The sequence below is a fragment of the Neofelis nebulosa genome, chromosome 18 (genome assembly GCF_028018385.1).
Source record: "Neofelis nebulosa isolate mNeoNeb1 chromosome 18, mNeoNeb1.pri, whole genome shotgun sequence".
In the NCBI taxonomy this organism is placed as follows: Eukaryota; Metazoa; Chordata; class Mammalia; order Carnivora; family Felidae; genus Neofelis; species Neofelis nebulosa.
The window spans coordinates 35,303,084-35,317,915 of record NC_080799.1 but is presented as its reverse complement, the minus strand read 5'-3'; the positions used below and the strand labels follow the sequence as shown (position 1 = coordinate 35,317,915).

Sequence of the window (14,832 nt, the reverse complement as noted above, 5' to 3'; positions counted from 1 at the left end):
CCTCAGCTCTCGTGTAGTTTAAACTCGAACGTCTTAACGATGCAGATCTTGGACATCTTTTTTTTTTAAGTTTTTAACGTTAAATCCAGTAGTTAACGTAGTGTCTCATTAGTTTCAGGTGTACAATACAGGGAGTCAGCAGTTCCATACAGGACCCAGTGGGATCTGGAACATCTTAAATGACATTTAAGAGTGTCTTAGTAGTGTGAACACAAACTTATGAATTAATATGGAGTGGGAAAGAACAAAATATTAATCCTACATTGAGTTTCGTTATGACCTCTTAAAGGAAAATACGTGTAGAACGAAGCCGCTACGGAAATGGTGTCTAATGCGGTTTTGCTTTTGGTGGTGTGGCTTTTGGTGTATCCCCTCCCACCCACCCCCCCCCCCCGCCACCCCCTGCTTTTTGGCATTTTCTAGCTTTTAAAAGAAATGTCTGACTTTTTTGATGAAAAGCAACACCCATTGCTGTTTTTAAGCCAGATGTGGCACCACGTTCTGAGTGGGTCTGTGCCTTAGGAATCACTTCAGTATTAAGTCATTTTGGGGGTGGTGACCCTTGGGCTCTTTTGCTTGGGTTCTGAATCTCGACTAAGGGGACTTGGCTTCACCTGTGCTCTGCCCGTGTTGCTGAGAAGTGGCAAAATTTCCCCTTAGAAAGAGCAGAAAATCCCATCTGCCTGGAGCAAATGATTCTGCTGCCTTCTCCTGAAGGGCCCCCCGAGCGCCTCTGGGTGTCTGGGAGTCCCCTGGGTCGCCAGTTGCTAGATTGGAGCCCCAGGAGGGCGGCTCTGTACAGATTCTAGAGGCACAGCCAAGTTCACCCCAGAGCCCGGCCCAAGTTTGGTTCTGCTGGTGCACCCCACCCAGTCTGCTGAGCGTCTCATTGTGGGTGTGACCTGCACGGTTAAATGACGGAGCTTGCAAAATTCTGGTAGGATTATTTCCCGTTTGTTGCTCTGAGCCAAATGTTTGACCAAGAGGTAGACAGGACTGAAAGGAAAAGCTCTAACCGACTCTGGAAGCAGCACAGGCTTGCCCCCAGAGGCGGGCCCTCTCCCCTCACCCCTTTTTAAAATTTAAATTCTAGTTAGTTAACTATCGGTTTCAGGAGTAGAACTCAGGGATTCATCACTTCCATACAACACCCGGTGCTCATCACACGCCCTCCTTAGTACCCATCTAGCCCAGCCCCCACCCACCCCTCCCACCTCCCTGGTTGTTACTTTTTAAAGGATTGCTAAGGACAACAACAACAACAAAGAAGAATACTTATGCCACAAAGCCTAAAATATATCCTGTTTGGTCCTTTACAAAAAATTATTGTTGATCCCTGCCCTGAACCAAAAGAAAAACTGCATACATCATGCCACATGGTGGGCGGCAGCCATGGGGCCCAATGTAATTGGGTTTGGAAGATGTGGCTTCAGATCCTTGAAGCCTTGGTTCTGTCCAGGATGCTGAACTTGCACTAGTGACATAACCTCCTGGAACTGGTTTCCTCTCTCCCGCCCCTCACTTCCCCCCCTTCCTCTCCCATTCCTTTCCTCTTCCTCCTCCTCCTCCTCCTCCTCCTCCTCCTCCTCCTCCTCCTCCTCCCCCTCCCTCCCTTCCTCCCTTCCTCTGTTAAGTAGGCATGACCATGGTTTGCTTTGGATTTCTTTATAACTGTGTCCCAGAAAAGAAACTGAGTTACAGAAAGAAAGGAAGGAAAGGGAAGAAGGGAAGGAAGGAAGGAAGGAAGGAAGGAAGGAAGGAAGGAAGGGAAGGAGGGAGGAAGGAAAGGAAGGAAGGGAGGGAGGGAAGGAGGGAGGGAGGAAAGGAAGGAAGGATGGAAGGAGGATTCTATGAACTTTAAAGCCTGTGCAAACACATTCTGGTATTTATTCATGTCTCCTACTTGCCCAGAGACAACTGCTGCAGTGGGGAAATCCTTTCTCAGACACACTGAACTGAACCAGCTGGTGTGACAAAGATGGTCCAGGTTGCTCTTGTACTTTGTGGATAAGGGGACGGCATGACAGCTCTTATGAGCCTGCTTTATGTTTAAGCTGACCCCCTTTCTTGGAAGGGACCCAGACATGATCTGGTCTGATTCTGCCATTTTACTAATGAGGGCTCGAGAACCAGCCAGGCAAAGGGACACTCGCCCCGGGTCTCGTGGCTGCCGTCACTCCAGAGCCTGGGACACTCTATCCTTCCTCCTGCTTCAGGACTTTGCACCTGCTTTTCCCTTGCCTGCGTTCCTCTCGTCCTCCTCTTCACTTGGCTGACCTTGCGGTCTCACTTTCAGCTCTCCTCTGTCACCTGTCTTCTTCAAGGAAGCTTTCCGTGGCCTTCCTGACCAGCTCCATGGATCTGATCTGCTGTCTTATGTCTACTTGTGGGATTGTGTGGTTCATGTCCTGGTCCCCCTATGACTGTAAGCTCCCGGAGGGCGGGATAGACACTATTTGCTGGCTATTTGGCCAGCACAAAATATACGTGAGCACAGAGCCTGGCATATGGTAACGCTCAAGGAACACTGGTTGAAGGCACGAATGTACGAGGTCTGGGTCTGGACCACACGCTCCTGCTCCCAGCCTGGGCCTCCTGTCTTCAGCTCAGTCATGGTCTGGTTGGTTCCCCAGAGGGAACTTGAGGGAGGCCGGCAGATGCTCGTGGCCCTCAGAGGCTCTTCGGTCTGTCACGCAGCTGTACTCTCTCACTTCAGGCCGCTGGATGCGAACGCCCGCCTCGCCCAGATGCACAGCTGGGCCCCGCTGCAGGTGCTCCAAGGTGACGCCGATGTCCTCTTTCCGGTCAGCGGAGCGGGCTCGTATGGCCCTGCAGGTGGGTGTTCCCCGATGACGTGTTCCGTCCATTCATGAGCTTGGGCCCCGGGAGCCAGCAGCAGGGTCTGGGTCCCTTCTGCAGTAGGACTGCACGAAGGGGTGTGGGACCCAGGGCTGCAGAGGCTTGTTGAGGTTGGGACTGCCTGAGGCTTTGGCTTCTTTTCTTGCTGAACCCGAGGGCTTGACTTGCTCCCACCTGAGCGAGTGCTGGGCCAAACCAGCTGACACGTCATGAAGGAGCCCCCAAGCCTGTGTTTTTTCCTCCCCAGTGATTTTGTTTTGGAACTTGGGCATATACAAGCAGACCACAAATGGTGACGTTATTGCTGCCTCTTAGGGAAAAAGTTACAGGACTGTAGCTCTAAAGGCCCCAGCACCCTTTGCAACCAAGTGCTTGGGGTCAGAGAGTAGCTTGCTTGAAACCTGCCTTTAGAGCGGATGAGCGTTTCGGACCCCTTCCATTTGGTTGAGTGTGCTCTTGTGTGGTTTGTTACTCTTTTCTTTGGCTAGAGCAGGTCACAGGGAGCAGCGGGAGAGGGGCGAATGGGAGGGAGCAGCGGGAGAGGGGCGAATGGGACGTGGATGAGCCTGGTTGGTCCAGGGGTGGGCGTGCGGTGCAGCCGGTACGGTGCCCGGCGGCTGTCACGGCCCCGCGGCACCACCGGGTTAGTGAGGCCCCAGCCTCTTCCCCTCCCCTGCCCACAACCCCCCGTATAGGCCCCTTCTCACCCTCCCAGGGCCGGGTCTGAGAGGACGTAGCAGGGCCCACCGACTGCTCAGGAGGCTGTTGACATTGTAAACCGGATGGTGGACTGTTCTCGTCACCAGTGGGGGACAGAAACCCCCTCCGAGTAGCTGGAGCGCAGGGGCGGGCGGGCAGGACCCTCCCTGGTGGCAGTCTAGAGTGGGGGTCAGGGAACCTGGTTCCAGGAGCCGTGTGAGCCGGTCACCTCTCCGGGTGGCAGTGCTCCTGGCGGAAACTGAGGCTCCAGAGCGTGGTGGCTGAGTGACTCCGTCCGCTGGGCCGGGCTCCTCTTCGGAAGGTGCAGCCGGTGGTGATCCTGACAGCTGACGCCCTTGGAGCGAGTCCGGGACTGCAGGGCAGCCGGTGTGGATGAACACGTCCCCTCTCGCCCACGGCCTGGGAGGGAGGGCCGGGCGTGTTCTCTCACCTTCCTCTAGGTTTGTGGCAGGGACTCCCAGGTGAATGTGGGGAGAGGCGCCAGGCACCTGCCGCGGCCCCGAGAGAGCCTGCCGTCCACGTGGGCATCTCGTGCCGGGGCGTTGGAACGAAGAAGGGCGTTCGTGTGTGTCCCCCGTCCTGCGCCCCGCACTTCCTCATGTGGTCTGTCCTGTCTCTGCTGCCCTTTGACAATCTTGCTCTCTCTTGCCCTCTCCCCTTTCGGCCTCAGCCGCGTGGCCTTCTTACCAGCCAGCGCTTCTCCTGGGGTCTCTGCTGAAACCGCTGAGAGGGGCCGGCTGGTGGGCCCGGCTTCTCCTTTCCCTCAGGTGGCCGTCTGTGGTCCCAGCGGCCAGCAGTGGGGTTGGGTGCCTCGCCATTGTCCACTGAGCACGGTGCACGTGGGGGCTCGCAGAAAGCAGGTGGTCCTGATGCCCACGTGGGACCCGTGTGGGACTTCCAGCTGGTGACCCAACACCCTACTCACCTTGTCGCCCTCCCCACCGAGGGGGCTTTTGTGCCGGGCTGCAGGTGCCCGCACTAGGTACGCTGTCTCGTTTCTGGTGGCCCCTTCCTCTTGGGGCTGGGGGCTGGGGGCTGGCTGCCCCGGGGGCACTGCCCTGTTGCCCTCTGTGCTGGGGTGGAGTCTTCCAGAACCCAGCACTCCTCCTCCCTTTGCGGGCTTCCTCCAGGGTCTGCGGGGAAAGCGGCCTCTGGCCAGCCTCCAGCATCCTCTCGGGAAGCTTTCTCCCGGTCCCGCCTCTGCTTGTCAGCCTTCCAGACCCGAGGCTTCACCTTGTCACTGTTGGGGGACCCCGAGCTCCAGCTTATCTCCATTATCCTCATCAGACATGCTGTGTGTGAGCCGCCTGCCAGCTTGTTAGTTTACTGTGGTAACAAAGCCGCCAGGAGTCCCGGGAGCCTGTGACAGCCTTGGGCAGACTCGCCGTGGGTAGGAGTTGGATAGGAAGACAAATTATGCTCAGGCTGCAGAAGACAGGAGAGACAGCACCGGAGTTGATCTGCTGCCCGACTGGAAGGCCAGGTGGCATCGAGTCCCTCCCGGCCTGGCCCCCGTTTCCCTGGGAGGCGGGTGGACCTCTGGTGTCAAGACTCACCTGTCAGGGTGGCCTTTCCCTGGGCGGCTCTGAGTGCATGCTCTCGGCATTCCTGTCCCAGACTCCTTTGCTCCTGGTCACTTCTGACCGCTCTCCTTTCTGAGTGACACCCTTCTACTTGAGCAGGGTTAACATAGTCTCTCATTTTGGCCAGGGAGCCATTTTGTGTCTTTAATGACAGTTTTGGACCCAGATGGCTCTACCCTTAGGAGACCTTCCCATCATCTTTGAAAGTGTTGGTGTCTCTAGTGTCACTGCCCGTGGGGACATTTAGAGGAAGACAGAGGGAGGCACGTGGTGGAGGAGGAGTGTTTTGGTGGCCAAATCTGGAGAGAGAGAAGGTGGCAGAGAAGGGGACTCCGGACACAGAAGTATTGTCATGATTCATGGACGGGGAGGCTCTGTGGCTTAGGGGGCTGTGCTTTGGAGCTGGGGTTGGAGGCTCAGAGAAGGAAGACACCATTCAGGTCACATGGGACCCGGTAGTGGGATCAGATACAGTCATTCCTCTGGGCGTGTCTGTCACCTGCAACATAGCAAAGCACATTTACCATTTCTTTGAAGCTGCATGGGAGAAGAAGCCCCAAAGTCCCTTTCAACCAAGAATACTCAACGGAGGTGAACACCCATTTCTATGCATTGCACACATGAAATTGTTATTGCTCCTGTCCTCATCGAGGGTCCTGGGGTTGGTGGTGGGTCTTAGCAACTTCAGACTTAGTTAGCTTCTTTTCTTTTTTCTTTTCTTTTCTTTTCTTTTCTTTTCTTTTCTTTTCTTTTCTTTTCTTTTCTTTTCTTTTCTTTTCTTTTCTTTTCTTTCGGTTTATTTATGTTAGAGAGACAGAGAGCATGTGCACAGGTGGGGGAGGGGCAGAGAGCGAGAATCCCAAGCAGTTTCCCTACTGTCAGTGCAGAACCCGACGCGGGGCTCGAACTCACCAACTGTGAGATCAGGACCTGAGCTGAAATCAAGAGTTAGACACTTAACCGACTGAGCCCCCCAGGTGCCCCCCAGGGTCCGTTTGAGGCCTTGCTCGTTCATTTGAGACCTTGGGTCCTCAAACCTTCATTTCCCCAGTTCTTCAACTTCTTGTCTCATGTTGGGTCTTTGGGGTTGCTTGTTGGGGTCGAGGAGGCTCTGTTGTAGCACCGCACTGACCTGAGACGGTTGATCCGGGGCTTGGCTCCCAGTGGGTAGTGTTACTGTTGGGGATGTTAGGACCCTGTGGTGCCCCTGGACCTGCACGATGTGTGGTCCCCAAACCGCTCATGAAGGTCGTGTGCCACTCAGGGCTCGTGGTTTTCTTTACGCAACCAGTGGGTATCCTGCTCTGTACCGGCCCTGTGCTGGGCTCTGGGGGGATCCGGAGATGAGCCCTTCCAGCCCCTGGAGTTTTGCATGCAAGGAGGGGACAAGGGACATCGACAGCTCCCCCTGCTCCCACCCCTGCCCCCACCCTGGCCACTCTTCGCACAGCAACTGGAGTGATGTCTTAGAACTTGAATCAGATCGCCTCATTCCCCTGCTTCAAGCTCTTCTAGTGCCCTGAGGATAAGATCAGGAACCCTCACTGTGGCCCCCAAGGCCCCGGCTTGGCCCACAGCTTGATGCCCTCGCGATGTCCCAGCCACACCAGCCCGCTTCTGCTCCCTCGAGCCGAGCCCACTGCCATCTCTCTCCTCCCGCCTCTTGCAGCCTGTGCGCATCCTTCGGGTGGCAGCCCAAGTGTCGCGTGCAGAGGGCTCCTCCGCCCCCTCCCCAGGCAAGCCGGGCGTCCTGTTCACACTGCCATAAACCTCGTGTGTCCCCATGCCCTCACCTCAGCTTGGAACCATGTATTTGTGTAATTACTTGGTGCTGCCCATCCCCCTGCTAGTCTTTGAGGTCCTCGAGGGCGGGGCCGTGTCTGCCCTGGTTCCGGTGTGACGCTGACCCTGGTCAGAGCCGGGCCCACAGTGTGGGCTCAGGAAGCCTGTGCTGAGTGGGGGCGCAGTGGGCGGACCGAGTACCTGGGCGTGGGGCTTGCCGACGGGAGTGGACACCTGGTGGTTGGAAAACTGATATCCAGGTGGGGACACGGTACAGACAGAGGAATGGGGCGGGGAGTTCAAGGACGCCTAGAGAGAGGCACGTGGCCCAGATCAGCTGTGCGAGAGATCACGGAGGGGGAAAGGGCTTAGCTCTGGCTCTGGGCAGAGTGAGGTTCAGACTCTCACACGTTAGCTTGTGATCTCGGACAGGTCACTGAACTCCAGGGCCGTCTCCACATCTGAAAAATTAAGATAATCGTAGCGGGCACCTCCGAGGGCGCCTTGAGGGCGCGTGAGGCAGCCTGGGCGGCCTGTGCTCCCGTGGGACATCGCTGGGCTGAGTCGGATGGAGGGTGTCTGGGATGCTGGCGGACGATGTGGGCCTTTACTCCAGCCGTGGGTTTCCGCTGTGTGTGTTGGAGTCCCCGTTTCCGCTCCAGGGAGGGGAATCTGATAGCCGTGAGTGGGTTGGACCATCAGGGGTGAGGCAGAACTGTGGGGGCTCCTGCAGGAGACCCCCAGAGGGTATCGAGCCTCAGCACTAGGGTGGCAGTGGAGACGACTCTGGGCAAGGAGTGGGCGATAATGAGGTGGAGCCGGCAGGTCTGGGGCTCCCTGGCTCCATGATGGAGGGAGGAGGGCGCCTCGCTCTGAGGGGAGAAGGCCCAGTGGAGAGGGTGACAGAAGGGAGCAGTTTGGACGTTTCGATCAGTTGGTGGGCCCTGCAGGGTGGCCCGGTAGAGCTTTCGGGCGGGCAGCTAGCACCGTGGGCCACGGGTTCCGGATTGAGGTCTCAGCCGGAGGCGCTTGCTTGGGACGTGTCCCCTTTACACGGCCGGGGGCCAGGGCCCAGACCCTGTTGGAGTGGCCGCGGGGGGCCCCTGAGCCGGGATCCAGAGGCACGGTCACAAAGCAATCAGAAAAGATGAAGGTTGGAGGGCGGGGATGATGGCGGTGGCGATGGCAGCCTGTGGCAGGCAGGCTGGGCTGTAGGGTGACGTTTCCCCCTCAAACTCCTTTAAAAAAGCAGGAGCGAGTGGAATAGCTTGATGGGGCTGGCAGGGTAGAAGAAAAGGTGGCGAAACATTCTCTCCTTAGGACTCCCCAAGTGCAACCCCTTTAAGAGCTGGGGAATCTCCAGCAGGAGGAAACTCTGGCCAAAACGGGAGAAAAGACAGGCAGGAGGCCGAGTAGCTTAGGGCAGTGAGAAAGATGGGCTCCCTCCCGCCTCTGCCCCGTGCCTGCATCCGGGCCTGGTTCTGCAATGGCTGTCGAAAAGCCAGAAATTTCTCCACTGGGCAAGTGTTAGCCGTGGGTGATACCGGCCTTAATGTCACCATCCAGCCCAGGGGGCCATGATTTGCACTTTTTTATGAAAAGAGACTTGAACAGCAACTAACACATTTATGAAAATCTTCAGTGCCTCTAGAGATGATTTGTGGCCTCACTTGTTCCGAATGCCTTTCTCACACACCACTCTCTCTGTGCCGGGTGGTGGCTTTTCAGAAGGCGGCAGGGCCCTGGGTTTTGATGTAGACACTGTCAGTGATGGGAGTGTGCTGCCCCCTTGTGTCTGTCATCAGCCACTACAGTGCAAGCAGTTTTGTCCAACAGAAAGCTGATTTTTGTTCTCTGATCCTGAGGCTGGCTCTGAATATGGACTTGGTGCACCATTCCAGGTGGCTCAAGGTTAAAAAGGTTAAGTGGGATGTTGGGGCCCCCTGCCTTGTGTCAGTGCCTGGTGGCAAATCTGAGATTCTGGCCAAAAGGACGAAACAAGTAGCAGATTAAAATCTGGCGTGCGGGCCAGGAAACATTTGTAAGTCGACTGATGTAGAGAGGAGCCCGTGTCTGAACCGTGCCCGTGCCTCCTGGAGAAAACGAAATGAAAACAGACTGCTGACTTTCTCTCCGCCACTGCTCTCTGTGCACAGATGCCCCCCTTGGGAGCCTGGAGAACGGGACCGGACCAGAAGACCATGTTCTCCCGGAGCCTGGGTCCCGGTACAGGTTAGTATTCAGAAGCCAGATCGCCTTTGGGATTGAATTGTCCGTTGACAGCTGTGCCTTTGATGCTTTTTTGAAGGTAGGAGCGCACCTGCTGGGATTCAAGGTCAAGGCCTTATTTCACACTTATGTTCAGGTTTAGATGGGAAGTTGCCGAGGGTGTCCGCGTGAGAAACGGCGTGTTACCAAACTTCATTTGTGGACCCCATTTACTTTTTATGATTTTGGGGGCATATCTGGGTACCTCTTCTACTGTCATTTACTGGGTTTTAACATTTGGTCACAATATTAGGCAACTTTCATATTGTGGAATACTCGAGCCACTTAGCTCTCACGTATTTGAGAAGAGCTTCGTCCCGAATAGAGTAGTAAGCACCATGTCGGTTTTCTGATTTTCAAATAAAAGTATCTCCAAGGGAAACTGAGTTGCTCAAAGTCGTTGGATATTTGGTGGCAGAGCTAAGATGGACACTGAAGTCTCCCTGATGCCACCACGATCTTTGCGGCTCTTAGAGTTGTTTTTTTTCTCTCTTCACGGTTTTAACTGAGTGCAAACCAGGGGTCGATCACACCTGCATTTTCAACCTCAGCTCCAGGGTGGGAGTCACTGGTTACATCAAACATGCTTGGTGTTACTGTCTCTCCCTGAGTCGACGGGGCTCTGTTCTGTGACAGTGACACCCCCTGTAGGTTCCTGCACGGTCAGTACATTGTCAGGGAGGACGGGGGCCACCAGGTCCATCCAGGATGCAGAGTCCTTTCTGCTGTTTCTTAAAAAAATGTTTTTAATGTTTTATTTATTTTTGAGAGAAAGAGACAGAGTGCTAGCAGGGAGAGCGGAGAGAGAGGGGGACACAGAATCCGAAGCAGGCTCCGGGCTCTGAGCTGTCAGCACACGGCCCGATGCGGGGCTCGAACTCACCGACCGTGAGATCATGACCTGAGCTGAAGTTGGACTGAACCACCCGGGCACCCCTGCTGTTTGTTTTAGAAGAATACTGAGTGTTGATTTCAGGGACACAAATCAGCATCAGCGAGCAGGCACATTTGCAAAGAGGGAGTCTGCAAATGATGAGGGCTGACCGGGGTTTTGAAGGACTGCCTTCTGCGCCTTCTGGTGGTTGTACCTGAAAACCCTGAGTCCTTGCTAGTTCTGTGTTCATTTTGAGTGGCTGAGCGTGACTTGCTCCCGTCTGCTTTTTCCCAGTGTGGAAGCCAGTCCCCCTGGCCAGGGAGGCCCTCTCAGCAGCCTGCTACCTTCCTCCTCGGTGCCAGAGTCGATGACAATTAGTAAGTACCTGCTGAGTATCCTCCCCCAAGGCCGGGTGACTCTTGGGCCTGCGCCTCAGCGGGTGCCGTGGCGCTCGCCCCTGCGTGACTGTGGACTTCACGAGATGTGGGGTAAAGTCAGGTGTGTGTGTCTGTAGTGTGAGTGTGCTGTGCCTTTCTAAGCTTCCTGAGCTGTGGTTAATGACCGGTTTGGGCATGTGCCCGCTCTAAAGGACACGCTTCAGAGCTGGAGCGGCACTAAGTTTTGAGGGGTTTGGGGGCTTGCCTCCTGTACGGTCATCAGCCACAGAGGAACTGTGCTGATTGGGTAGGTCTGGAGGAATCATTTTTATAATTAAGGAAGAGCGTATCTCTTAAGTGCGAAGGTTGTTAAAGAACAGGTTCAAACGGTTTCGAACCTTCGTGCTGGGGAAAAAGTATTAGAGATATAACAAGGTTAGGTTTGTGTGGTTTTATATAATAAAGAGAAAGCCAGCTGTAGCTTAAGGAGATAAAAATTCGTCTCTTTTTCCAGAAGTAGGCAGGCTGGGGCTGGTATGTGGTTCCATGTTCGTCAAGAGACTGGGACTCCTTCCATCTTGCCTCGTAGTCCAAAATGGCTGTTTTAGCTCCAGCCATCCCAGTCTCATCTCAGGTAGCAGAAAGGAGGAGGGAGCAAAGGAGACATTTCCTCCATTTCCATCGATAGGATTCAACTTTTTCCTCTAGCCTCTGACTGAAATTTACATTTCCTTCAATTATGAAAGTACCAGCAAACCATAGAAACCACATTCGTGTTAACAAAATGGGTGACTTTATCGCCGATAGAAGTCTCAGGCCCCCGTGAGAGCTGCAACATGAAAAAAAAAAAATCTCAGATTATTGTTTCTGCTGGAAAATAGGGTAGTTTTTAAAATGTGATAATAAAGAATTCTGTGTATTTTTGTGTTACTTTTATTTTTTACATTTTGATAATCCTATTTCAGTATAATCTGTTTCCTTTGAAATCTTGTGTGTTTTATTTTCTGTATTTTAAAATCTTTTTCTGAGAAGAGGTCCGTGGGCTTCACCAGACTGCAGAACGGGTCCATGGGGTACAAAAAAGTTGATGCCTGCCCCCAGCTGCGAGAACCCTTCCTAGAAGTGCACACAGTATCCCACTGACTTGGCGAACATCAGTCCCATGGCCTCCCCGACTGCTAGGGAGGCAGTGCCCCCCTACCCCCACCATAGGGTTTTCGTTGCTTAGGGAGGCAGGGCTCCCCACCCTGTCATTAGGGTTTTCATTGCTTAGGGAGGAAGAGCGGGGTCTGGGAGACAGCCAGCACTGTCCGAGTCAGGGATCAAGAAGGAAATGAGGTTGGTCGGTGGGAATGACCAGTCTCCCTCTGTGCAGTGAAAGTGTGCAGTTCATTGTGGCGTTTCTCAGGCTTGAGTTCGGCTGGGCAGATATTTGTCGATCTGTACATGTGGGGCGCACGGGCTGGGAGAACACTGAAGTTGCCGGCTTTCAAATTTCAGTTATTTATTTACCGCTGTACTAGTATTTACCCTGTAATTTTTTTTTTTTTAATGGGTGCACTTAGGAAAAGTTGAGTGCCTTTATTTAAAAAGGGAACTTTCCATGATTGTAGTAAATGGAGAGTCACTCTTGACCTAAATAGCAGGTAACTGAAAATAAAGGCAGCGGAAAGGAGCCAATGCTCAGTCGGCCTGGATGTCTTTGCCTGTCCCAGCTTCTGACTGAGACCCCCTCCCATTGTTAAAAGGAGGCGAGTAAGTGAGCAGCACAAGGAGGGTGTTGGGGATATCCTAGTGCTAAACTCCGATCTTTTTCCTGGAAGTAACCAGAAGGATTGAGAAGGGACAGAAGGCGTCTTGTCCGAGTCCCTGTGACTTCATGCCTTGTCTTTCTGCGTCTGCAGTGTCCTCTGTTTGTGTGGCTCCCACCTCACGTAGAGGGACGACACTTCACTCTGGCCCTGAGGTGTGTCCCCTCCAAGGAGTTTCCGTTTGCTTTGCAGAGAACGGCGACCCCGAGATCGCGGACCCGAATACCACGCTTCATAGGGGCCTTGCCGTGGGCGCTTTACTGGGGTGCGGGCATCTCCGCGCACCCCAGCAGCTGTCCAGCACTGTGTTCCCCGGATGAAGTCCCTCCACCACCGCCGAGCTCGGGCCGCGCTGCCGGCTGGCCCATGGGTCTCCCTCAGCCACTTTGTGCCGGAGCAGGTAGCTGGCCCTGCGTGCCCACCGGCAGTAAGGTCGTCCGTCCAGACAGACTGCAGTTGCGCCGACAGCTGAGATTCAGGCTCTGTTTTCCTTGCTTTGACTCAGACGGTTTTCCGAAAATGTAGATCCGGTTGTATCACTTGCGATCTTCGGCAAGTAGGGACTTACCCAGAGTTCATGACTCGAGTCTCGGAGGAGATACGTCAGCACACCCGCATCTCGACCCTCGGTGCTTTGTGGCGGTAAACATGTGCTTCCTGGGGCGGGGGCGGGGGGTGGGGGCCCTGTTTGCTGAGGTGGCGGCAAATTTCAGCGAGCCTTCTGGACGCAGCCCTGCATCGCCCGTGTGTGTTCCGGGTGAGAGGTCAGGATCCTTAGAAATTTCAGATGGAAGGTGGGTTTGACTCGTGGCCCCCTCATCCTGCCTCTGGCACCGTGTCGTTGTAGAAAAAGGAGAAGCGTGAGCCGGTCCTGGTGTCTAGGGTGTCAGCTGGGTGTCAGCTGGGGTGGCCCTAACAGAGCCCCACAGACTGGGCGGCCTGAAAACAAACTTCTGTCTTGCAGTTCTGGAGGCTGGGAGTCCAGGTGACCGTGACGGCTCCTGGCAGGGCTGCTGTCCTTGCCTTGCAGCTGGCCTTTTCTGTCTGCCTGTGCATCCCTGGTGTCTCCTCCTCTGCTGATAAGGACCTCTGTCCTGCTGAATTAGAGTCCCACCCTTAGGACCCCATTTCACCTTAATTACCTCCTTAAAGGCTCTACCTCCCAGTACAGTCCCACTGAAGGTTAGGGCTTCACATATGAATTCTGCCTGGCTGAGGGGGGACACCTGCAGTCCTGGGGAGTCCCGAGAATGGTGTCCTAGGAGCTGCCCACCTCCAGTTCAAGGATTGCATCCCAGCATGTGAAGCACGTAGGGTTCTACTCAGGGGAGATGCCTGCCTCTCTAAAACCCCGAAGAGCCTGGCTGAGGGGCCCCAGCTCTGCTCCGTGAAGCAGGGAGCGTTTCCCTCACATCCTGCCAAGCGGCTTCCCCACTTCCTTTCCCGGTCGGTACAGGTGGCTGCCTCGGCGCTGTGACGAAACTGGAGTTCTGAATCCTCGGTGCTTGGGGATAACTCACAGGTCCCCTGCCAAGCAGCCTTCCCCTCGAGAGCTCGCTCGCTCTCTCTCTGTCTCTCTCCTGTGTCTGTCTGTCTCTCGAGAGATGTCTCTCGATGTGGCAGAGGGTTTTGTCCCTGGAGCACCCCAAAACAGCTGCAGTTCTGCCCGGGCACTTCCATTTCCGCAGCTAAGTTTGTGTGTGTTTGTGTTTCGGGTGAGCGGGGGTGGGAACCGCGGCCCGCCTGTTGCCTTGGCGGGTGATGTGCCGTCCCAGCCAGGAGGCCATGCTCTGAAACCAGGCTGCCCGGTTCCCCAGGCTCCCCTGGGTGGACGGAACCTCTCGGGGTCTGTCATCCCAACCCAAGGAAGCCGCCAACACCCGTCTTTTGCTGAGAAGAGTATTTGGGTCAGAGCTGAGAGTCGGTGAACAGCAGCTCTTACCAGTGAGCCTGTTTGTATTGTTTCCTTAACGTTATTCTTGAGGCCTTTCCCCTTTCATCCTCCCGGGTCATCCTGCCGCACGACTAATATTCCGACTTACTGGATTGTTTGGGCGGTTGGGGTGCGCCAGTCAGGTATTTTTGTTGTTTGTTTTTGCACTGACTTTCTTCACTCAGTTAAAAAAATTTTTCTGTTAAAAAGTTTTTAATTTTTTTTAATGTTTATTTTTGAGAGAGAGAGCACAAGAGTGAGCACAAGCAGGGGAGGGGCAGAGAGAGAGGAAGACGCAGAATCGGAAGCAGGCTCCAGGCTCTGAGCTGTCAGCACAGAGCCCGATGTGGGGCTCGAACCCACGAACCATGAGATCATGACCTGAGCCGAAGTCGGATGCTTAACCCAACTGAACCACCCAGGCTTCACTCATTTTAAGGAAAGAATGGGCAGCACCAGGCTTGTAGTAAATTATTTTTTTCTGCTTATGTGTTCCTTCCTGGTAAGTTCCTGGGCTGGGGCGTCAGCAGGCCACAGGTGAATCCTGTATTTATGGGCCTGTTACCAGTAGGCATTTTATGTTCTCAGTTAACCGCATTGCCAGTAGGGTGACAGCTGGTGACAG

General features: G+C 54.6%; 1 protein-coding gene across 3 annotated transcripts in view; it reads left to right on the top strand.

Annotated features, from left to right (window-relative positions):
• Positions 1-14,832, top strand: part of SNX29 (sorting nexin 29) — a 495,833-nt gene that overhangs the window by 71,318 nt on the left and 409,683 nt on the right. For all 3 annotated transcript variants that reach the window (XM_058711881.1, XM_058711878.1, XM_058711879.1), the window contains exons 9-11: positions 2,717-2,835; positions 9,101-9,176; positions 10,381-10,463. In XM_058711881.1, coding sequence (XP_058567864.1) covers positions 2,717-2,835; positions 9,101-9,176; positions 10,381-10,463 — 278 coding nt within the window. The remainder of the gene's footprint in view (positions 1-2,716; positions 2,836-9,100; positions 9,177-10,380; positions 10,464-14,832) is intronic.